Source organism: Thermobia domestica, chromosome 16 (genome assembly GCF_964235325.1).
Source record: "Thermobia domestica chromosome 16, izTheDome1.hap1.1, whole genome shotgun sequence".
NCBI classification, from domain to species: domain Eukaryota; kingdom Metazoa; phylum Arthropoda; class Insecta; order Zygentoma; family Lepismatidae; genus Thermobia; species Thermobia domestica.
The window spans coordinates 181203303-181228090 of NC_137469.1; the positions used below are offsets into that span (position 1 = coordinate 181203303).

At 37.0% G+C, this 24788-nt stretch overlaps 1 protein-coding gene across 1 annotated transcript in view; it reads right to left on the minus strand.

The window, feature by feature from the left end:
- The window catches only part of LOC145672705 (BCL2/adenovirus E1B 19 kDa protein-interacting protein 2-like), a 108714-nt gene that overhangs the window by 31004 nt on the left and 52922 nt on the right, over window positions 1–24788 (minus strand). Inside the window, exons 6-8 of the mRNA XM_081741876.1 lie at window positions 8948–9148; window positions 8353–8492; window positions 2256–2377 (exon numbers count right to left, since the gene is read on the minus strand). Coding sequence (XP_081598002.1) covers window positions 2256–2377; window positions 8353–8492; window positions 8948–9148 — 463 coding nt within the window. The remainder of the gene's footprint in view (window positions 1–2255; window positions 2378–8352; window positions 8493–8947; window positions 9149–24788) is intronic.

The window sequence follows — 24788 nt, forward strand, 5'->3', positions numbered from 1 at the left end:
GACCTAGAAAAATATCTCGATCGAGATCTTTAACTGAGCCAACCCGTAACATCTGAAGTGGCAAGAGTGACGCCACACGATAACTCTTGAATTCGTTATTATTTTACCAATTGAATGGAAACATCTAGTTGGAAACTTGCCAGATGTGTAGGTCTCCAATGGCAGTGTACAGTGATGACCACTCTGGTTTCCAAGAAGGGCAAACTATTGCTCAGTTATGTAATGCAAACGTCACGAAAACAGCAACAAGTCGCGATGATGATGGCCTACAGAACTCATGGCAAAAGCATATGAGCGAAGAGGAACAATAGTCGGAAGAAAATCCTCAATAACAGCTCCCACCGAACATTACAGCAGACTGTCACTGTACCAGTCACCATTGTGCGACTATGGCAAGTGACGAAGGAACTGAAGCAGCACCTTGTACGTCAAAAATCATGACCTGACCTGACCCCGTCAGAAATGACCTGATAAAGGACAATAACACTTTAGCACGATGCCAACCGTGCCGCGAAATAAACCGCTGGTGACTGGGAACATGTGACACGTGGTATATAGTCGGATGAGTCATCTTATTTCAAATAGGGCCGTGTCCGTTGACGGATGCAAAAAGAAGTGTGTGGTTCGCTGTGTATCTGTCCAACCGTAAAACAAGGCGGCGACTATGATTATACAGGCCGTAATATTCTAACTTTCAGTAGGTCATGTGCTGATGCATACCGATCGCGTCACTGCCCGTGTATATGTCGCCATTTTAGGGGACCATGAGCATCCTATGATCCAGATGTTTGCGGACAATGATGTGATATTACACGATTATAATGTGCCCTTTTCATGCAGCTGAGGCTGTTGCTGTGTGGTTTGAGAAAAAATGGAACGAAGATGAACACCTCCTCAGGCCCACACCTGAACATAATTGAACATTGTGGTCCGTTTTGGAAACACGAATCCGAGGCAGATTTTTGCCTCCCTCACAGAAGTGAGTGATGCACTGCACGCGAAATGTGCGACCACCAACATTCCTCCTACTACTCAAGTTCACTATGACTCCATTCCACGTAGCAATAGTTTTTCTCAGAACAAAAGGTGTCGCAATGCCATATTACTCTGGTAAACTGCACTTTTTTCTTTCTTTTTAAAAGATATTTCCATTAAATTGGTATCTGTATCTTCTTTTTAAGAAAAGGAGAATTTTTTTCCAGTAACTCGCACAATAATTGGTCCATCTCAATGAGTTCTTTAAAAAAAAGTTACTTTTTTTTAACACCCCAGTTATGACATATAGAAAACTGCTTCCCGTTACTTATTTAAAATGAGAAATAGAAAATACTATTTTTCTCCCTGAAATCATGGCGGCAACACACAGAATAGTTCCTATAATCAGGCATTTTGCTGAATATTTCCTGCAAACATTTTAACTTGTTTGCAATAAACACTGGGGAAAGAAAAAAAGTTTTCTAAGAAACACGGTCGACAAAAAGTTTCAAAGTTGGTACTTGGTTTCAGAATAGTTATTTCATGTATTAGAATAACATAGTAGTTTTAATTTTGAACTTCGAAAAAATCTTTCTGGTGGTGGAAAGTAAATACGAATCTAATATTTTGTCAAAATAACTAGGTCCCGAAATGAAGACTGGAAGAAAAATGAAATGAAATGAAATCTCATGTTTACATCCCATGGTTTTGCCGGCTAGGCTAAAGGAGACGATGATAAGAAATGAATGAGACAGTGGAATGAAGAAAGTGGGAGGAAACTGATTAACCCCGAGAAAACCCACGCACACTGTGTTTGTCCACCACAAAGCTTGCTTGGTGCAAGCTGGGCTCGAACCAAGGACCTCATGCACCAGAGGTGAACACTCTACCACTGAGCCACTGCGGCCCCCTGAAGACTGGAAGACTTAATACTTTATAGAATTATTTCGAAGTTCAAGATTGTGATTTTCATTTTTTACTGAATGTTCATGAAACATGAGTTTAGAAACTTTTCTTGTTTACGAAATTATTTATAAATAAAATACGTTAGAATATGTGGAAACTTAAAAACGGGCAGTTTCAGAAGTTTTGATCCAAACTGTGAATAAAAGATGGATATACAACTTCACTCAGCCGTTGAAAAAGGGAGCATAAACAAAGTAAGTGAAATATTAAATTCGAAATTTGAAACCACTAGACTTAAAAATACACAATTTCGCTATAAATACCTCCCATTCCAGTACACTACCTTATACACTGTATTGAAATATTTAACTTACAGAAAAAGATTATCCATAACGTAATCGTAATCTCTTCTGCTGCGATCCGGTAAGTAACAGGCACTGAACACTATTATTGCATTGTGAGAGCCTCCCCCTAAATAGCCACCATGAGATAGGACCTGGAAGACAAATAATTTAATGTATTATCTTTAACTTTTAAACAGAGTTCACACTGAATTCTGACACTATTTTCCCTGACTAAGTAAGTATATTTTCCCTGGCTCACGAGCACTTATTGTTTATGGTTAGATTTAGAAAAATATATATTTTTTAATCGAGCCCACCATCCCCAATACGTCCAATGCTCTCCTTTTAATTTTCTAAATACAGTATAAGTTTACTTTACCACTCTAAATACTTGTCAAACTTCTATATTTGAAACACATTAAAACATTAATACCAGACAATTATTATACTCTAACGATCTCTTAATATCTCGACATTCTGAACACAAACATAAAGAAGCATATATATCATAATCTCGCTATTTCTTTGATTCTTTACAACTAACAAACCTAACTAATTTTTTAACACATTTCGACTCTCCTTAAGTTTCTGTTTTTCTCAAGATAATTTTCTCTCTTCGCCCTTTTTCTTATCACTATCGTGTTTGAATCTGTCTTAATTTTTAAAGATGTTCTTAAAATCTCTTGTGGGCAGGTCTAATGTTTATTAACGTTGCTTGAGTATTATAAACATTTTGAACGTGATATTTGTTTGCATATTCTTTTGTCTTCTAAACAAGTAGCCAATCACTTAAATTGTCTACAAGTTCTTATTTATTTATTTATTTATTAAAAAAAAAACTGCAGCGTTCCTATGTGAAAACATCAAGCTTAATTTAATAATCTGCAACGATTTCGAAGTTTACTTCCTTGCATTATACACGAATAAAATTAACTCTTGAAAATAGACATACATTTTCTAAAATTGTTTTGTACTTCAATTCTAAGATCAAGGAGCTTCATTTGAAAGCATAACGTATAGTGTTTTTGCCTTCTCAGCAATCATCTATGATTTTATTATTATGGTGAAACGATTCTAGTACAAAGTTATGCCTTTGTTTCCTTTGCTCTGGTTGGTGAAAAATTAGACAAGGGTTCAATAATAATAGACCATACGTAGTTTTGTATTTTACAGGGCATCTTTCTGAAATCTTCTGTCATTTTGGTGATTACAGTTTGACATTAGAATTCGAACTTTTCAACTTTGGTTTCATTTGAAGTCATTTCTTTAATAATTTGTTTTTTCTGGACACCCTGATCCATACTTTTTAAGTTACGTAAATTTTCTTTGTCATAAAGATCCTCAGAAGATTTGACTGATTTTGGTATGCATTTTGTTTGGCTCTATGAACCTCTTCAACAAACTCTGAACAGCAAATTGCAAACCGAAAACAAATATGGACCACCTGGATCAGACATTTGAAGTTGAAGTGTAATTTTGTTTGTGGAAATAGTCAAGTGTCTATACCCATATCAGTGGTTTTTTTTTTTTTCACATAGCGCATAAGCATACTATCATTTTATTTAATGTGTCTTCGTTGCATGTACGAATGATATTTTTGTGTGTCGTGATCTGAGCGATCATCTGGACGTCCGCGAGGATTTCGAGACGAGATATCCGAACCTCTCAGTGCTTGATGTTCATCTCATTGTTGAGACCTGAGGTCATCCGCGAAAAGTTCTGTAGTCCCTTTTTGGAAATGTTCTTTGATGTCTTAACCAGGTAAGTTCACCTCTCCTGAAAGTACTCGTTCGTGGGACAGCACGGGGGCAGATCCGGAAAGCGGTTATATTTACACAAGTTGCACTTAAAAAAGGTTTTGTTCTTAGAATATATATATGTGTGTGTGTGTAAATTTGCAACATGTGGTGATTTTTAACCCGTCTTGATGGATTTAAACGTCAAATAGGTTTGTTTCTTAAGACTGGAAGAAGCCGTATAGTAAGTTTCGTTAAAATTGGATACATTTTGCTAGAATTACCATGGAGTAGGCACATACAAAATGCCAATTGAGCCAAAGGGTAGAAGCCCGCTTACAATATTTTCATAATAAAATTAATTAATTAATTTGCGTCGTCACATGAACATGTCTGTCTGTAGATGTCCGTTTATACGGAGTGGAAGGTCGTAGCTCAGAACACAACTACGTCATTGCAAACAAAGCAACAAAAACTTGCAGCTGATAAGACAAATTAATGCCGATCTAAAGTGGAAAATCATTCGTCATCCTGTAAAAGAAAACACAACGAAAGCATGTTCTGGCAGGGACATAGATGAGGAATGAAAAAGCGCGAATGAACAAGGAAATGGAATGAAATGAAATCTTTGAGTTTAACGTTCCACGATTATGTCTGTTAGGCTATGGGAGACGATGATTAATGCAAGTGAATGACGAAGAAAGAATTGGTGGAATGAAAAAGTGGGAGAAAACCCTTGAACACGATGTTGTCTACTACAAACTTACTTGGTCGGGGATCAAACCAGGGACCCCACGCACCAGAGGTAAGCACTCTACCACTGAGCCACCGTGTCTCCCCTCTTCCCCGAAAGAACAAAGAAAACATGCGGTACTACAATGGTTTGAAGTAAACTCCAAAAGACATAAGAATTGTGGTAGGCAAGCTACTCGTATTGTAACACCAGAAAATAGACAGCACAGGGACAGAGCAAAGCAAAATATACAACGGATAAATGAAGACAAGAAGAGGTACCACTAGCCCACGAACATGATACACGGTGGGACACTTGTCCAATCTAGAAAATACAGGGTGATCCGTTTGAAATTTCACAAAATAAAATGTGTGCAGAACATAAACGACACATTTGACTTCGTAGCTTGGTACACCTATAGATATATATACAAAAGAGTGAAACAGTCTACTTATCCACACGTCCACCATGGTAAAATCGACAAAATTTATACCTAACGAACAAGTTACGCGACACCACATGCCCTTGAGGATTTCTGGTGTGATGTGTGCAAGCGCCTCTACTATTTTCGATCGCAGATCTTGCAGATCCATTGATTTTTGGCTATATATTTGTGACTCGATGCAAATATCTCAGAATATCACGTCTGGTGAATTTGGAAAACAAGTAATGGCTATACCACGGCCATACTACTGGGCATTGGACGTTTGGTTGAGGAATTCATGCATCGGCACTGTACATTATGAAAAATTATGCTGTTGCAATACCACGTTGCTTTGATGTAGTAATTTCCAAAATCTCCTAGTAATTAGGAACACAAAAAGTGTCTTCTCGAAAAACGAAAGGGGCATACACCTTCATATGTGTAACGTCCCAACACCCTTTAATTTTGTGGTTCACTGCTCAAGTTACTACGAGATATGTTGGTTTTCCGTCCTCTAAATGATTACATTGTGTGTGTTCACAAGAGTCACTGATGTGAAAGGGTGTCATCTGTATGTATGAACCGATTTAGCTACTGTTTATCCGCCGTCTTCCGCTCATACAAAATGTTGCAAGAAGTACTTGGTATTGTAACATCTCGTTCATTATAGCAGTAAGTTGTTGGCGGTTCATTATACTTGTACTTCACTCTAAATACGCAATGAAGCATTATGCTCTCAAAGCAAGCGTACAAGACGTACCGAGAACGTTGCTGTGGAGTAATCATCATCTTCACGAAACTGGCGAGAAAAACTATCTGGCTACGGAAAAGATGTGGATTCTTCCATCTTCCAACTCACAACCTATTTATAAAACTGTGACATGTTTTACAATTATTTCTATGACATATCAAACGGCTCACTCTTTATTTTCGATAGAGGAAGCAATACTTAATTGAGTTGAGTTGATTTTGAATTTAACGTCTCTTTCAGCAGCGATGCACCTACTGATTAACGTGGAATCCGAACCACATGAGCTCCCGCCGAGAATCAAACGCACGTCTCCCACGCCAAAGGCGCGTACGCTAACCGCTTAGCCACGAAGGGGATCAAGCAATACTTAAATTTAAGTTGTCGAACATCCACGCGGAAACCTAAGAAGTGGAAAAATCATTCTCACAGACATTGAAAAACTATTCAAACGATGCAACAGTATACATCTGTTTTTAGTGAAGGTCTAGTTTTATTCCAACAGAGCTACTTAAGGTAGACTGGACGTCTATGTTCAGAAGTATCCATATTGTAATCTGTTTAATACTGTTTAATACAGAAGATATTCTTAAAGAATGAAAGAATTATTCCTTTTCTTAAGAAATGAGACACAACTACTTGCTGTGATTTCCAAGGAGTACAAATACTCTTTCTCAATATCCCATTATTATTGTAGCAGTAAGGTCAGGGAAAGAAAAAACTTGTGGAATGAAACGTGCAACCTGTTATGTCATCGACACAACAATACGACAAACTGTTATATAAAAGGTGAGATCAAAAAGTAAGGTGAATGTAGTTGCACACTGCTATCTATCAATGCTGTATCCATTTCAACTAGTAAGCCCGGTAGCATAAACCTTTGGTACAGTCAATGTAGAGTTTAAACGAGTTGTGACATGTTAATTGGCTAACAGAAGCAGAAGAGGGAGGATATGTTAAGAGTGTCTCGCGCGCCAACATTAAGTTTTGTTCTAAGCTATTTATATATATATATATATATATATATATATATATATATATAAACTGCCAAAGAAGCTTACAAAATGTTAAAATCAGTGTAATGGTGTTGAAGTAGTGGAATTGAAGACTGTTTACAAGTGGTAGGCCTATGAGAAATTCAAAAGCAGCAAGGAGCCGGTTGAAAACGAGAGACGATCGAGACGTCCTTCGACGTCAAAAACAGATGAAAACGTGCAAAAAGTGGCAGAAATTATTTGTTCAAACAGGCGAATGACTATTCAAGAGCTTTCAGAAGAACTAAACATCCCGTATGGGTCGATGAAAAACATTTTAACCGCCGATTACATGGGCAAATGGCTTCCTTTTTCACTACGAAAACCCGCCGTGTCAAACCTTGCTTTTGATCCGCGAGTTTTTGGCCGAAAAAATATTCCTGTCTGTCCACATTCACTGTGCTCACCAGATATAGCACCATGTGACTTGTGGTCTTCCAAAAATTAAAACCGTGCTTAAAGGAAAACGTTTTGACACCATTTCTGACATTCAGAGGACTAACGCCCTTCCAAAAGAAGCCTTCCAGAAATGCTTCCAGTCATGGATTCAACACTAGGATAAGTGAACTGCTAGCCAAGTTTGTAGAAGAAACTACAAACAATTTTGTTCATTATGACAATTCTCACGGCCAGCGATTTTTCACACCAAAGCTGAGCGCTCTATTATTAAGACCCCGTACCCATTCGCACTGATTTCAACTGCAAGACCCATTTGAACTCGTTTCACTACATTGAAGTTGCTTGCTGAAGCAAAATAGGGAAACTGAATTTCAATCAATATGCAAAAGAAAGAAAACAAACTTTCTCGGTATATAACTGATAATTTTTCGTTCGCATACGCAAGTTTTTTAAATTTTTTAAAAATGTATTTTAGATATTTCATGCTTTCCAACTCAGTGGAAATCCTCCGAAGACTATAAATTGTGCTTTGGATTATACTGACCAGCTACCAGGGTATAAATAGCACGTTCCTCAAGTGTTCCGGGTAATTCGAGTATTCATAGTTACTTCGTTTAAACCTTTATACTTATTTCCAAATCTAATAAAATACAAACTTTCATAACAAATGTTTCAATCATCCATCTGATATACTTCTTAAGTGACTAGTGGCTGCCGATATATTAAAGGTTTTCGACGTACAGTCTTGTTTAAAAGAGTGGCTACCCACCTTTTCTTGAAAGGCTGCATTCTCACCACCGCATGTAGGACAACTTAGTATTCTGGCTCGAAAGAATAAAGATCTTAACAGGCACAGACTCACATTTATCATTTCCGCTTATGAACAGAACAGAGCTTACTAAAGAGAGGCTGAAGCTTGGAGTTTCTGAATAGGGCTGTACAATGAATCACTCCATTTTGTACCAAAAAAAAAATTATGTACAATTGGAGCTGATTTTAAAAATTCTAAAATAATTTCTACATCAAAGTGCGCACAACCCAAACAATGCTTACCCTTTTGTATGGTTCTATAACTTTCATGTCTATCCGCCTTTCCAAGCCAGCTATTATGCATTTCCTCCAATTCCGTTCCTCCGCCAACTCTTCTGCTGCAGTCAGTTCAGGAATGGGTTCGGGAGCAGGAGCCCCAAGTCCTTAAAAGAAATTAAACACAGTGGTTACAACACAGCACAGCGAATATAAACATCATACTTTGTGCTATAATATATATATACTAAGAAATTAATATTACTCCAACTCCGGCATGTATTTCTTTATTTCCTTCTAAAGATCATCTAATACATTAAACATAAACGCTAGTGTGCGCAAGATCGTTTGGTTACAATTTACCGTCCCTTTTCATTGCCCACATTATACGAAGCGAAATCTACTGTTTCAAGCGAGCTCCACAGAATCAGTCGGGTTAGTACCCCACACCAGAGATTCAATCTAGGGCCACTTGGTTAAAAAGGGGTTCTTGAGATGCAGAAGCATCCAATAATTAAATTGTCTACCCAAAAACAATACAATATGTTGTTGAAGTACCTACTGAATTATGAAATACAGTATTTGATTTACTTAATTTATACAAATATAGTAGCGCACTTACGTTCCAATATCGAGTCTTCCAACTCATCGGGTGTGTCAAGATCTGGGGTCAAAATGTCATTCAAGTCGTCCTCATCTGGCGATACCATGTCTGCATCGGGGTCACTTAATCGGCTGCTCAGAGATTTTTGGTCCTCGTCTGGGTCTGGTCCATTCAAGATATCATCACTTACAAGGATTTTCTTCTTGTAATTTCGTGTCCCTATTAAAAGAGAGACAAAGTTACTAATTCTTTCAATTTAAAAATTAATATTAATAACCATGTGTTCCTATTACATGCTCAGTTTGGTATCAAGATTTTTTGTAGATCTATTGATTCTAAGAACGTGTTGTTTCACACAGAGAAGACAAATGTAATGATAAAAGTACGGTCCCAGTAGAGAAACTATCATTTAACACAGTGCTATAGAACATGATCAATCATGTTCTATAATTACGATTCGTATTACGATTCTTCAATTATTAGCATTTAGACTTAAGCTCTTCTGCGTTTCATGAGGGTAAAACTCGCCCTCAACAATTATACAGTGTAGTTACTGAGAAACTCTACGCAAGATTCTTGCAAAAGAAGAATGAGGTAATATTATGCGACCTTTAAAGGAATGATAGAAAACATTATAATAATGCAGCGAAAAATCAACCGTTAATTCTATCTTGTGGTAATGCCGACATCTGCAGTAACTTATTCATACAGAAAGAATGTTACATCCAAAACTATATTAGAAGTTTCACAAGATACAAGTATCCAAAGAAAGGTACAATCCTGTACGATACTATCCTATGCAAAGGATACTCTGCAGTGGCTTTAACGATAACTATGAGGGACCGCCTGCAAAAATAAACTTCGGGTCCCCTGAAAACTATATCAAAAACTTACAGGAACTAAGTTACAAGTAGTTATGGCATATTGTAGGAGATACAAATGCAAGTTAAGGCACTATTTATCATTACTAAGCTACATTATTCATGGGATTATTTGACGGATATTTTATAAATACATTGTAAATGCATTACATATACATATACTTATACAGAATTTTTTATCACTTCTGTATACGGTAAGACTGTTATTAAAATCCCAGTGACATACTTTCATTGTCAAATTATTTCCTGAAGTATGTAAATTAAAAATTACTCGCACAGCGGTGGAAAAGAATTCAGGAGAGATTTATCTAAATTTCTTAACTAAGTGCGGTGGGAAAAAAAAATAAATTAACTTTTTTACTTTTATGTCCCACGTTATGCCGGTTAGGCTAAAGGAGACGGTGATTATGAGAAATGAGTAAAAGGTTGAATGAAGAAAGTGGAGGAAACGGGAGAACCCCGAGGAAAAACACGCACACGGTGTTTGTCCACCACAAAGTTTACTTGGCGCTAGCTGGGATCGAACCAGGGACCCCAAGCACCAGAGATGAACGCTCTACCACTGAGCCACCGCGGACCCTGCGATGGGAAGGGGTAACAAATATTAAACTAAACCTATTATAGTTTCGTGAATTGTTATTTGAACTTCATCTTTTCCATAACAGAAGTTGTTTTATATATATATATATATATATATATATATATGTTGGCTGCTACGCGTATGGTAACACTGGGAGAAAGGAAAGCAGTATGCCGCAAACGGTGACCATACTTAACTGCAAAGACTTCAGCACAAAAGTAAAATATGGTGTTATGTATTTTGATAATTCTTCTATTCTACTTATAATGAACTAAATAACTGCCGTAATACACAATTTGACTTTCCTCATTCAGGAAAGGAGACCTACCTGTATTGCAGGCCTTGCAGGGCTCTGCAGAATATGATTATCGACTGAAAAAAATCGACGATCTGAATCACAACATATTATGAAAAACAAAGAATTGTAATACTCACAAAACTCAGTTTCTGCGTAGTTCTAATATTGTAACGTACGCTTTAAGTTATCCTGTAATTACGAAAGTATCGAAAGCCTCATCGTAAAGCAACAAGTCTCAGTTGCCCTGCTACTCTGACGCTGCTGTATTTGAGTGTGGTGATAGAGTACACTAACAAAACAAAACAAAAAAAAAACTGTTCTCTTGCTTACCCACTTGCGTTCCAGATGTCATTTTCCTATGTGCGTTCTGTAATACCAGGTTTTCATTTACTGTTAAAAGACTAGACTAGACTTGACTTTATATAGGGAATATTTATGGTGCACGTGCGAGAAGAGTATTCACATTACTCATTTTAAAAAAAAATGCATTGTGGAACATTTGGACTGAAAAAGGGAAATTTTGATGTTCTGAAGAGATTTTATGCTGCTTCAAGTTGGCACCACTGATCGGAGATCAAAGACAAAGTTTTTTTTTTTTTTTCGGATCTCGAATTTGCTAATTGTTTACCGTCAAAACAAACACGTGTCGTAATTGAATGCTCCCTTAGGCCTGCCATCTACTGAAAAAAAAAAAACTTTTATTTTCTTTTGCTTTTCTGTCAATAACGTGCTGTCATCTAAGTAGCAATAGTAGAATTAACTCGTGCCTTTCATCCACTAAAAAATTTCATCATCTCAAGGATTAATATAACATTTAATAGAGGATACGTTTTCATTATATCCCCATGAATGTCACTGGTATTTTGCAAAAGAGTATTTTATGACATCCGTATGGAAGTCACTGGTATTTTGCAACGGAGTATTTTATGACATCCACATGGATGTCACTGGTACCCAAGGGGTTAATTATCTAACACCGTATTTACAATCATTCTCGTAACAACAGAACGTTATTATATGTAAAATAAGACAACCAACAACAAGAGCAAAAATCTGCCTGAATAAACAAAGACAAAAAAATTATCATTTATGACTTCATTCTGCTCAAATTACGAGCCTTTAACTTTTATTTCTGATTACTAATCACAACTGCATTTCTTCAACTTTCTCATTTGCTAATTAAAAACAAATCTTCCATATTATTCAAGTTCTCATCTAACAAAGTAGTTCTAATCTACTTCCTTCACCATAAACAAACCAGAGCATTTTATTATACTGTATTCGGTTATTTTGTTCAAGCAGAATGTGAAACTACGTCTAGACAGTGTTATATAGCTCTTCAGAAAGGAAATAGACGTTTATCTCACTCACTAATATACACACTCATTTTATGTTAGTAACTACGTACATAGTGTTAAACGTCGCCAGATAAATAAACCCAGAGCACAAATAAATAAACAAATAAATAAATAAATAAATAAATAAAAATTTAAAAATTCTATTTTAACATGCAAAAGGACACAAACCACCTTCGTATAATAGCAGATAGGAAACACGACATAATTGTGTTGTTTTAGTCCAAGACTCATTCTCACTGTCCATGACCACCTTCTTGGGAAGTTTTAAGAATTTTACAATTTGTTGATACTTGTTTGAGTTACACCCTATTGTTAATATACTGTCTATCATCCATTGATTTTTATTTATTTTAACATTAGCACATAATTTTGAAAATACTATACCATAAAGTAAAGCAACTTCCAAAATTTCCGCACAATCACGTATGAAACTATTGAACTACAATAAGAGGAAGAAGTTTCGAAACATTAATGAAAATATAGAGCTCATTCGTGGCTAAGCGGTTGGCGTATGAGTCTTTGGCGTACGAGACCCGGGTTCGATTCCCGGCGGGAGCTCATGTGGTTCGGATTCCACGTTAACCAGGAGGTCCCCACTCATAGCTTCGTTGCTGAACGGGACGTTAAAGTCATTAATGAAAATAAACCAAAATAACAAGTTTCAAAAAAGTTTCTATTTTTCTTGAAAATTCTACCTAGTAAAGCTTTTCCGCATCTCTCTGACTCTTCAGGAGTCCGCTGCCTAACTACATGTTTATTCCAATATTAATTTCTTTACACTCAAAAATAGTAAAAAGTTCTATCAATACTATTTAATGTGAAACTCAGTGCCGTGCCGTGAAAAATCAGCGCTCAGGGCGAGAGAATACGACGGTGCCGTCGTACATATGAGAGAGGCCATCAGACCCGCCGCGAAGGACCACCATGATTGGCGCGAAGACTAAGAAAATTTTCAAAAATTAACCCTGCTTTTCCTTGATTTGGAGCACTTTTTATTACTTTTTGTTTCCATTTTATATATCTGTTCTTTTCTCCTCCCAAATTTTGCGCCCCTCTACTTGGCGCCCGGGGCCGTCGTCCTCGCCCTCCAGCACGGCATTGGTGTAATTTTTCATTCCCGAACTTGACTCGAATTCTCAGCCACTGTTTATTTACTTATACCAATTGAATATCAAATGTCAATACATGGTGTAACGTTAAGTCAATTTTTGCAGTATTTCTTATCCAGTTGACGGCAGAACTCCGATTTCCCCAGCGTCGATCGGACAAGGATTTAGAAGTATTTATATTTCTTTCGGTTCAATCAATTATTTCGGCATCTTTAGATTTCAGGATCTTAGTGCTTAATTTTTAGATTTATATTTTTCCTAAAACAACCATGTTTTTTGTTTGAACTAAATTTGATGCATATGCCATAAGTGTCTACAACAATTGAGTCTTAATATAGAAAATAAGCGAGGATATATCTGAGAAAAATCAGTATTCAGAAACAATGGTAATGTTACAACTACAATTATTTTTATAAGTAGCATAATGGAATTTACGCAAGAAGGAAGCACCGACATGGAAGTGTCTAAAACAACACAATAGAAAACAATAAATACAAATAGACCACAACCAAGGATATCCATCACCATAACCAGAGTTAGCCATGAAGGTCAAGGTTAACAAACCTGTTGCTTTCTTGGGAATGCCTCTGGTAACATTCACTGACACTATTGGCGTCAAAGGAGTTGGTGTTTTCTCTAACTTCTCTGGACTCTTTTCACTTCCATTTACGTTTCCCACATGATTACTACCTGGGGTACTATTGCTGACTTGGATGCCAGCTGAAGGTTCTTCGTCTAAAAGGGAATCTGGCACTTCAAGGCGTTTCAAACCAGGATTGGTCGGCTGGCCTCGGCTCTCAACGAATAAGCCTTCCACAACTCTGTCGCCTTCATTCTTGTTGAGGCGTTTCGAGTTGCGTCGAACGAAGGTGAAGCCATCAGAACCAGAGTCAGGATCCAATGAATCCATTCCTGGGACATGCGAAGAATTCCGAGCGGATCCGTTTGGAGTTCCATTCAGTTCTTGTTCTGGGTGTATGGAAAAGGAAAGGGCCTGTAAAATTTCGTCTCCAAGAATATTCGTGTACAAGTCACTATTGTTAACAATTTCTTCGATCTCCGATGATGAAAGAAGGTCCTGTAATCGACCAGCTAAAGAAAACAGATCTTTAAATCTTTCCTTATCGAAACATTCCTGAATTTTTCGAAGAGTGTCCTCCCCAATCATCGATTCATAGCCATTTTCTTCTTCATACGTCACGGAACTTCCGATACTAACACTAAAACCATTCACTTTTTCTGGGTCTTCAGGAGTTGATGTGATCATTCCCTTCCCTCGAGCGATGTCTGGCAGAATCTTTCTTCGGATGCTGTAATGCCTCTTCAGTTCCCCAGATTTTACCACCTCTTCAATGCGAGCCGCTTCCGGATCCTCAACCGTGACGTCACGCAACTTCTTCCGAAAGCTCTTTTGCCGTGACATTACGTTCTCATGGGTCATTGGTAGGTGGTAGTCTTCGTAATATTCCTCTAAATCGCTACCAGAGGCCGCCCCACCATCCTCTTCCTGAGCTACAAATACAGTATTAACCCTTACAACACACAGTACAAACAACAAACAAAATAAATAAATAAATAACAAAAAACGACACTTTCAGCAACAAAATAATACACAAACTAGTGTAAGTAAAAAAAAATACTAGTAAAAACAACAATTATACACAAAAGAACTACAACAAAGAAGTTACTGAAGTTTACTTTTGAAAGATATCATTTGAAATACAGTAAAACTTAAACGTACGCAACTACTTGAACAAGAAAGATTAAATAAAATGAAAACTAAAAAACATTACTTTTGTGTACTTATTGTCGAAACCTATCTATTTTCTTTCATAAAACGCTTCAAAACAACTTAAAAACATAGAATTTTAAAAATAGAAACATGAAATGTGGAAATATCGGTAGAGAATATTAACACATGGAAATGATACATGCTGCAAAATTACTTATGTGGAAAATTATGTTGCATTAAATATATTTAATACGGAAGACGTAAAAGAAAGAAATTGAGTACAAAATTTAGCAAATATTCAATTACAATATATAGAGGGCAATAGATTCTGATTCCTTTTATGAACAAAGCAATTACAAAAACTGGTCAGTCATATTGTAAATTTTTTAAGTGCGTAAGTATGAAGAATATACATCTCTGCGCCTTGAAAAACCGCTATATCTTACACCCAAGATTTTATAAAAGAGATAAAAAAGAATGCATTGCTTGCTATACGACAGAAAGAAAATCAGGTATGGGCGCCCTACCATTTTAACAAAATCTGCTGTGTGTCTTTGTTGGCACTTAGCGGAAAATGGTAGGAGCAATTCGATCGCAACATCAGACGGCAGGTTTTGATCTACGACGTACTTATCTCTTAAATAAATGATATCACACAAGAGTCCTTATAGGGACATGCTCTACATCAAACTGCTCCTATATCTGCAAACATAGCATATTGATCAAAAACTGCACATAGCGGTTTTTGAAGGTACAGCGACACTATATAAGTAACAAAATGATATGCTGAATTGAAAAAATGTTGTAGACTATTATATCAACTTTTCTACTACAAACTATCCTGACGGCGTATTTGCGTACTTTTTCCCTTTGTAGATTGTTTTCCAACCATTAAACACAGGCTATTTTTTTTAAAAAAAACTCATGGATTTCATTTGGGTGTAGAATTTCTAACTAAAGTCCGATTTTCATGCAGTTTGTGGCAAATGATCAAGAAAGGATGCGAGATTTATCGGACTATGTTTACTGGTTTAAATTCCCCCCGGGGCAATATCGTCTATGCATCAAGAAATACAACATATATTCGCCAGTGTATCTTACAATTAGAATTAGGTGCGGTGCAGAGGTTTGAATTTTCTTCCATAGATAGCAACCTCGTCAAGGTCAAGAAAAAACAGGAAGCTTGGCCGTTGTGTTGGGAATTCTGATGTAGTTCTGTGCTACTGTGTGAGTATGATCAGGACACAGTGAGAATAGTGTACTCTTTGGAGCAACATAAGTTTATCGTTAAAAGTTTATGGAGAACAGGATCTGTTGTTGCTACGCAAAGGACATTTAGAAACAAATTTGTCTCAAGTTCTGCCCGAGAAAGAAACATAATATGGTCACTAGTGAATAAATTGGAAGAAACAGAATCGCTTCTGAGTGAGACATGGAAACATGTGAGTGTTGTGAAAGATGTCAGTTATCGACTCCTTAGGTCGCAACAAGAAATCTCTCCGTCGTTTGTGGAAAGAAAAAGGCTACAGCTATTCAACATGTGATTTATAGGTGTTACCACTAACACGTAATTTGTATTCTGCAATTTCGCTTCAAAACTAAAAAAAAATGTCATCCCAATTCTAAGGTAGACTGGCGAAAATTTGCTGTTTTTGTTGAGGCATGCTCGATATTACCCCAGTAAACATAGTCCCATAAATCTCCCATCCTTCCTTGATCATTTGCCACAAAGCACAAGAAATTCGGACTTCATTTAGAAATTCTAGACCCAAATGAAATCTGAGAGTTTAAAAAAAAAGAAAGAAAAAATCACCCTGTATTATTGTTCACACTCTGAAGCTATCACGCGGAAGTTTGATAACTACAAAACCTGGGCAACAAAACAAGATCAAATCAATACGCATAATTAACAAACAATGAATTAATGCTACTGTTCCACTCTCTCAGAAATTCTGTGACCTCTTTTCTGAAATTTCAGTACCTATTTGTTATTTATCAGCTTGTATTTGCTTTCATAATGTACTACAAAATTTACCTACAAGATTTTACGGGATCTAGTTTTATAATGTGTTACAAAAATTTGTCAAACATTTTGGGAATAGATTCCTTACTTCAAAATAAGAAAAAGCTTTAAATGAACCTGTAGTCGGAAGTGCATACTTTTGTAGTTATAGGATGCGGAGAACGTGAAAAAATGAATTTTTTAAGGTCCATAGTTCCACTGCTATAGGACCGATCGTAGTCGGGTCACGACATCACTGAGGAACTAGTATATGAACTATTCAAATATCCATCTTTCAGAACCTTTGGTATTTGCAGAATCATTTCTAGATAGGTTGTTTCGGAGTATTTGATCTCCACCTACCTCGCTAGAAATTGGTGTGGAAGTACTGGAGCATTCTTAAACATAGATATTTGGACACTTCACGTAAGAGTTCCTCAGTGATGTCTTGACCCGACTATTATAGGTCCCATAATAGTGGAGCTATGAAATTTAAAGTTCACTTGTTTCACGTTTTCGGCACCCTATAACTCAGAAACTATGCACTTTTCAGCACAGGTCCATGCAGACTTCTTTTTCTTTTTCTTATTTTGATGTGAGAAATCTATTCACAAAATATTGTGACACCTTTATGTATAGTTTAACGTTCTACGATTATCCTCCGAAGCTGAGATAGATACTGATGATGAGGTGGATGACAATAGTAGAATGAAGAGAGGAAGGAACTGGGAAAACTCCAGGAAAACCCACGTCCAGGGTGTTTGTCCACCACAAAGCTTAGTTGGCGGGGATCGGATCAAAGACACATGCGCCAGAGGTGAGTCACTGCGGATCCCATATGAAAGTTGCATTGTTGCGATCCCTAATTGTTCCCCCCTCCCCTTATTACCAATATATATTTTACTTCATGTATTTACCCTCCTCTACTTAAATTCTCATTTTCTATTAATTTTAATAATTTAGTTATTAGGGACAAGATGCACCAGACCCTGTCTAATGGATTCCTATGTAAATTTTAAAATTTCACTTTTAAATAATATCATATTTTATTAGAATATCATCTCAGTCAAGTCCCTAGGTTAAAATTTTGCTACTCAACTAATGTACATATATATAACATGAATAAACAGCTATTTAAATTTAATTCAAGAAGTTAAAAATTCCATCTCATTTTATAAAAATATTCCATTGTTGTGGCATATATTAAATTCAGCGATTAAACATATACTGCATATATATATATATATATATATATATATATGAAGGTCTGTTTGAACATTTATCCGCTATACTCCATACCGTTGAATCGTTTGAAATAGTTTTCACTCGAGTCGATCTGGGTTTTAACCATTGCACTTTTATTCAAATGTATATTCAAAAGGGGAAAAGGGGGATTCAATTTTTTCACATAGAACGGGTGCACCATTTAGAATCACTTTTTCAACTTATTTAGCAGTTGTGTGCAGCTTGGATTTATGACTGCAATTTAAATATGCCTCCTAAGGATGATAGAGAATTCAAAGATTTTCGATAAACCTATTATTCTGTGCATTTCAGCTAGTATGAGGTCATATATGTAAAATCTTCCTCGTTCTGTAAAAACTGGTTATTGTATTGTGTTCGCTGCTACTTTTTATGTATTAAAATGTTCTCATTCTAGGAACATTGGGTGATGCAACACAGAGAGTAATTTTCTATTGCTTTCTATTAAACTCACTTTTTATCTCAAGGTTAGCTTTGCATCATAAGAGTACTGATACAGCCAGTTAGTTCAATCTCGGAGAGTAAACGTCAGTGCGTCTTGACTCTAAAGCCACTGTGATCATCTGTTTCCCTTGTTTCTTCACAAGGTTAGCCATTCTCAACCAGTTTATATGTTCCACCCTGATATACATCATACTGTATATGTATTCATGGATATCTGCTTGATCTTACTACTTGTTAAGTTTGTAGCAAGAGGTGAGAAACTGTTGTAGCAAGAGGTGAAAAACTTGTCTGTGTAGTAGTCTGTGGTTTTAGTAGAGAATAAAGGAGGCAAAAATGCAACATGTTTTTAGAGGAAGATTAAACGGGTAGTTTAATTCTGTTCCTAACATTTTGGTGACCTCGAGACGTGATAGAAACTTGCAAGAAAGTACAAATTATTGTCTCAGTAATTTTGTGTGAATACAAAGAAAGAAAATATGGAATCCTTGGTACAAAAACGAAAAGTAGTACGGGCATCTTTCACCCGTGCACACAATGCCTTGTTAGTAGTGCTCAAAGAAGAACCTGTTTCAGAAAAATCTGTAAGGACAAAGTTCGCTACGTTAGAAAGATTATCTGGTGAACTAGAAGAGTTAACCGGGAAAGTGACTGAATTGATTTTGCAAGATTCTACGAAAACAGAGGAGGACTTTGAACAGGAATTCGGTAAGGCAGAAGAGTATAGAGAAAAGATGGACGCCGCTCGTATCGAGGTTGAAATGTTTTTTAGTGCACGTGCAGTGTCAAACAAAGGTAGTGAAGTGTCAGTGGTGTCTTCGCCTACTTCAAGGAGGAAGTTGAAGCTGCCAAAAATTGAACTAATAAAATACGGAGGTGAAGTTAAAAACTGGTTGAGTTTCTGGAGCCAGTTTAAAAGAATTCATGAGGATAGATTAATGGAAGAAGAAGACAAGTTCCAGTACTTGATCCAAGCCACGGTACAAGGATCCAGAGCTCGTGAAATAGTGGATAGTTTCCCGCCTACAGCAGAGAATTATTCTAAGGTCATTGAATGTTTGAAAAATAGGTTTGGTAGGGAAGAGTTATTAATAGAATTTTATGTGAGGGAACTGCTTGGATTAGTCATTAAAAACGCTACAAGTACAAAGTGCAAGGTTGATACGTCACAGTTGTATGATAAACTTGAATCGTACTTGAGAGCACTAGAATCCATAGGAATGACTACTGATAAGTATGCTGCGATGTTATTTCCATTGGTTGAATCGTGCATACCAGAGGACATTTTAAGAGTGTGGTTGAGAAATGCTAGTGTCACAATAAGTAGCGAGGATGGGCAAGAAAGAACATATGGTGACAAGTTAAACCATTTGTTGGCGTTCTTGAGAGCGGAAGTTGAAGGTGAGGAAAGAATATCACTTGCAAAAACGGGTTTCAAGTTAATGGAAGCTTCCAATAAGAGGGAGAAAAAGAAGAGAGAAGAGGAGCACGTTATGACCGCGAGTGAATTGTTTGTGGGTGAACGAAATAAAAATTCTGTTAGTTGTATTTTTTGTGATAAGCATCACGAAAGTAAGGAATGTTTTCATGCTTCAAAGCTTTCTTTAAACAAGAAGCAAGAACTCGTAAAAAAGAAAAAAGCGTGTTTTGTTTGCTTAAAAGTTGGGCATTTTTCAAAGGCGTGCAAAGCAAAAGTGCAGTGTGTTATTTGTAAACAAAAACATTGGGTGATTATGTGCGCGGAGTTACCGTCCGAACGTAAGGATACTAGCGAATCGGAAAAGGAAGAAGAGAAACCTAAAGCTACCCTGTCTAATCAGTGTTGTACACAAGATGTTGTGTTACAAACTTTACCTGTAGTGTTGGAAGCTAACGGTAAAAGGCGCATTGTAAGGGCGCTTATTGATTCAGGTTCTCAGCGATCCTACATTTTGTCTAGTACTGCTAAAGAGATGTGTTACACACCAGTGAAAACTGAACAAGTAATACATGCGTTATTCGGAGGTGGTTCTTCGAAGAAAACAGAACATAAACGTTACAATATAATGTTGAAAAGTAAGGTAGGTAATGGTGCAGTTGAAATACAGGTTTTGGATCAAAGTGTTATTTGTAATCCCATACCAAAACTAAAACCAGGTCCTTGGCTTGAAGAGTTGAAGGCAAATAATATAATTGTCTCAGATATTGGTGTCGGTTCTCCAAAAATCGAAATATTGCTAGGTGCTGATGTTATGGGTAAACTTTATACCGGAACTTTGCATCACTTAGATTGTGGTCTAACTGCTATTCAAACTGTGCTAGGTTGGGTAGTAGTCGGAAAATTGGTCGAGCATATGAGTGAAAGTGTTCATTCTATGGTGACTCTTACTCTTTTGAATCCAAATACACGTTTAGCAGATTTGTGGAATTTAGAAGCCATAGGAATTTCTGACCCCTGTGAAACCTTGAGAAAAAGTGAAATAGACGCAGCGGTTTTAGATCATTTTGAGAAAACTGTAACTATTAACGAAGAGGGAAGATATGAGACTTGTTTACCTTGGCTAGATGGTAACAGTGATATTCCCGATAACCGAGATCTATCGGAGAAGCGACTAAGAAAAGCAACTGAGAAATTAATAGCGGATGGAAAGTTTGATGAGTATAGCGCAATTTTTGAAGACTGGAAAAATGAGGGAATTATAGAAGAAGTTCCAGAAGAAGAGTTAGGTAATCGAGGGCATTATTTACCTCATCGGGGAGTCTTTAAAGTAAATTCCACGACAAATGTTAGGCCTGTTTTTGACGCTTCTTGTAAAGAAAAGGGATCTCGTTCCTTAAATGATTGTCTAGCAAAGGGACCTAATATGTTGGAACTTATTCCTGCCATTCTCATGAATTTCAGAAAGAAAGGGATAGGTGTTGTTTCGGACATAAGAAGAGCTTTTTTACAAATCTCTATTAATCCAGCAGATCGCGACTACTTTCGTTTTTTGTGGTGGCAAGATTATAATGAACAGGTGATTAAAGTGTTTCGACACCGCAGGGTGGTTTTTGGAGTTAACTGTAGTCCCTTTCTTTTGCATGCTGTAATAGACCACCACTTGAAACAATACAATTATCCTTATAGTAGTGTAACTGAAAAGCTTAAAACTTCCATGTATGTTGATAATTGTGTAACATCCGTTGATTCTGAAAATGAACTGAAAGAGTTTATTGAACAAGCAACGAACATTATGGCTGAAGGAAAATTTGAGTTAAGAGGGTCGGAGCATACTACCTTGTGTAAGGAAGAACAGAAATGTGTACCAATATCTGTTCTAGGTTTATTGTGGGACAAGCAAGATGATGTTTTATTTTGTGATCTAAAATTAAGTGAGAAACCTCCTGAACAAGTAACGAGAAGAGTTGTTTTGTCCTTTGCGCAACGAGTGTTTGATCCAATTGGTTTCAGTTGTCCTGTTACTCTTTTTCCAAAACTTTGGTTACAGGAAACGTGGAAAGAAAAGTTGAGTTGGGATACTGAATTACCGGAAGAAACAAGCAAACAGTTTCTTAAATGGTTAGAAGGACTTACTTTGTTAAGGACTGTAAAAATACCCAGGTGTGTTTCGTTTGTAGACATAGAATCTTCTAGTTTACACATATTCTGTGATTCATCTAAAATGTCCCATGCTGCAGTAGTGTTTTTGAGAACTGAGGTTAATGGCACTGTTTCAGTACAATTATTGCAAGCTAAATCGAGAATCGCGCCACTGAAGGGTATCACTATACCTAGATTAGAATTACTGGCATATTTCATAGGAGCTCGTTTAGCGAATTTTGTGAAAACAGCAATGGGTTTTGAAAAGATCAAAGAATATTTTTGGACGGATTCATCTACAGCTTTGTGTTGGATACAGAGTGAAGGACCATGGGCAACATTTGTTAATAATAGAGTGAAGGAAATACGCAATTTAACAAATGTAGAAGATTGGCGTCATATTTCAGGGCAGCAGAACCCGACTGACCTGCCTTCCCGAGGATGTTCAGTTAGTAAACTTTTAGAATCGCAATGGTGGGAGGGTCCCCAGTGGCTCAAGCAAGAAGAAACAGACTGGCCTCGATCTACTGTCATGACAAATAAAGAAGAAGTAAGTGCTGAAAGAAAAAAGGGATTGGTGATGAGCATGTATGTTGAGAGTAAAGTAGATCCGTGGTACTGTACCTATTTTTCGAAGTATTCAAAGATAGTAAGAATGGTTGCTTGGATTATTCGATTCTGTAACAATGCAAAGAAATCAAATGAACGAGTTTGCGGAGAGCTGACAGCTATTGAGCTTAATTCAGCACAACGAATTTTAATCAGGAACGTACAAGACGAAAGTTTTTCAAGTGACAGGAAGTCCGAATTGAAGTCTCTTGATATTTTCCAGGATAAGGAAGGTATTTACCGAGTAAAGACGAAGCTAACAGAACGTCAGGATGAAGAAGATTTTAAGTTCCCTATGATTCTACCTAGTAAGCATAAATTGGTGGAATTGCTGGTTTTTGAGCAACATGTCAGTGTGAATCATGCTGGTGTAAGTGTAGTATTGACTTCTCTCAGAGAAAGATTTTGGATTCTCAAAGGCAGAAGAACGGTAAAAAGGATTCTTGCTCAATGTGTTAGATGTAAACGACATGAAACAAAAGGGATTCAGTGCATGCCCGCTCCGCTACCTGAAGAGCGAATACGAGATGCTTCTCCATTTGAAGTGACCGGTGTTGATTTAAGTGGCCCTCTTATTTTGAAAGATGGTACAAAAGCTTGGATTATTCTATTTACATGTGCTGTGATAAGAGCTGTCCACCTTGAACTCACCACATCTTTGTCCACTAAGAGTTTCCTGCTTGGATTTAGAAGGTTCATTGCTCGGCGAGGACGTCCGAAAATTGTGTTTAGTGACAATGGAACAAATTTCGTAGGCGCAAGCAATTTGCTCAATGAAGTGGATTGGAATGAAATACAAAGAGAAGCCTCCGTAAGAAGAATCGAATGGAAATTCAATCCGCCTACAGCGGCATGGTGGGGTGGTTTCTGGGAGAGACTTATACAGATTGTCAAAAGGCTTCTAAGGAGAGTATTGGGACGTGCATCTCTACAGTATGAGGAGTTACTGACCATTGTATGTGATTGTGAGGCTACAGTAAATTCAAGACCCCTGACTTATGTTTCTGATGATCCACATGATCCCATTCCTATTACACCTGCAATGTTCTTGCAAGATATTTCTAATGTAGGTGTACCAGATTTAGATAATCTGGATCGTTTCTTTTTTGACAAGAAATTTCGACATCAACAGAATTTGAGAGATACTTTAAGGAAACGCTTCCGGAGTGAATATTTAAGCCAATTAATACAACGGCCTGGGAAGACAGATACTTACCAAAACATCAAGAAAGGTGATGTAGTTCTGTTGGAGCTAGAAGATAAGAAGAGAGTGGCTTGGCCCTTGGCTAAAGTCATTGACGTGTATCCTGGTAGAGACGGACTGCACAGAGTTGTTCGTTTGAAAACTTCATCAGGTGAGATGATTCGACCCATTCAACGTGTGTTTCCTTTGGAAGTAACTTCCGGTGAGGAACTACTTGCAGAGAAAGTTAAAGGGATTTCAAGTGTACCTAAAGTTGAAAAGACTGTAACCACAAGGAGTGGTAGGCAAGTGAAATTCCCTAAGAAATTTTTAGATTGAGACTGTACCTTATGTAATATATATTTTTGTTTGATTAATGTATTAATCAAAGGTGGGAGGATGTTAAGTTTGTAGCAAGAGGTGAGAAACTGTTGTAGCAAGAGGTGAAAAACTTGTCTGTGTAGTAGTCTGTGGTTTTAGTAGAGAATAAAGGAGGCAAAAATGCAACATGTTTTTAGAGGAAGATTAAACGGGTAGTTTAATTCTGTTCCTAACACTACTAGGCCTACTCCCATTTTCGTCATTAGTAGTTTCTCGCAGAATTGAGATCTATGATGGTTCCTAATCTGATATTTTACTGATCGTTTTGGATTCTTCAGTGTTGAAAACTTTTTTAAATTTACAACTGCAATGTTTTCTTTCCATTACCGATAGTTATGTCGAGGTCGAGATCCTAGTTACGTTCTGGTTCTTGCACAATTACATTGAAGATTTAACCAAAAAGAACGATAAAACGCTACTGGCCAAAGAAGATTATGGTAAAGACATCAGAATATGGATCGGC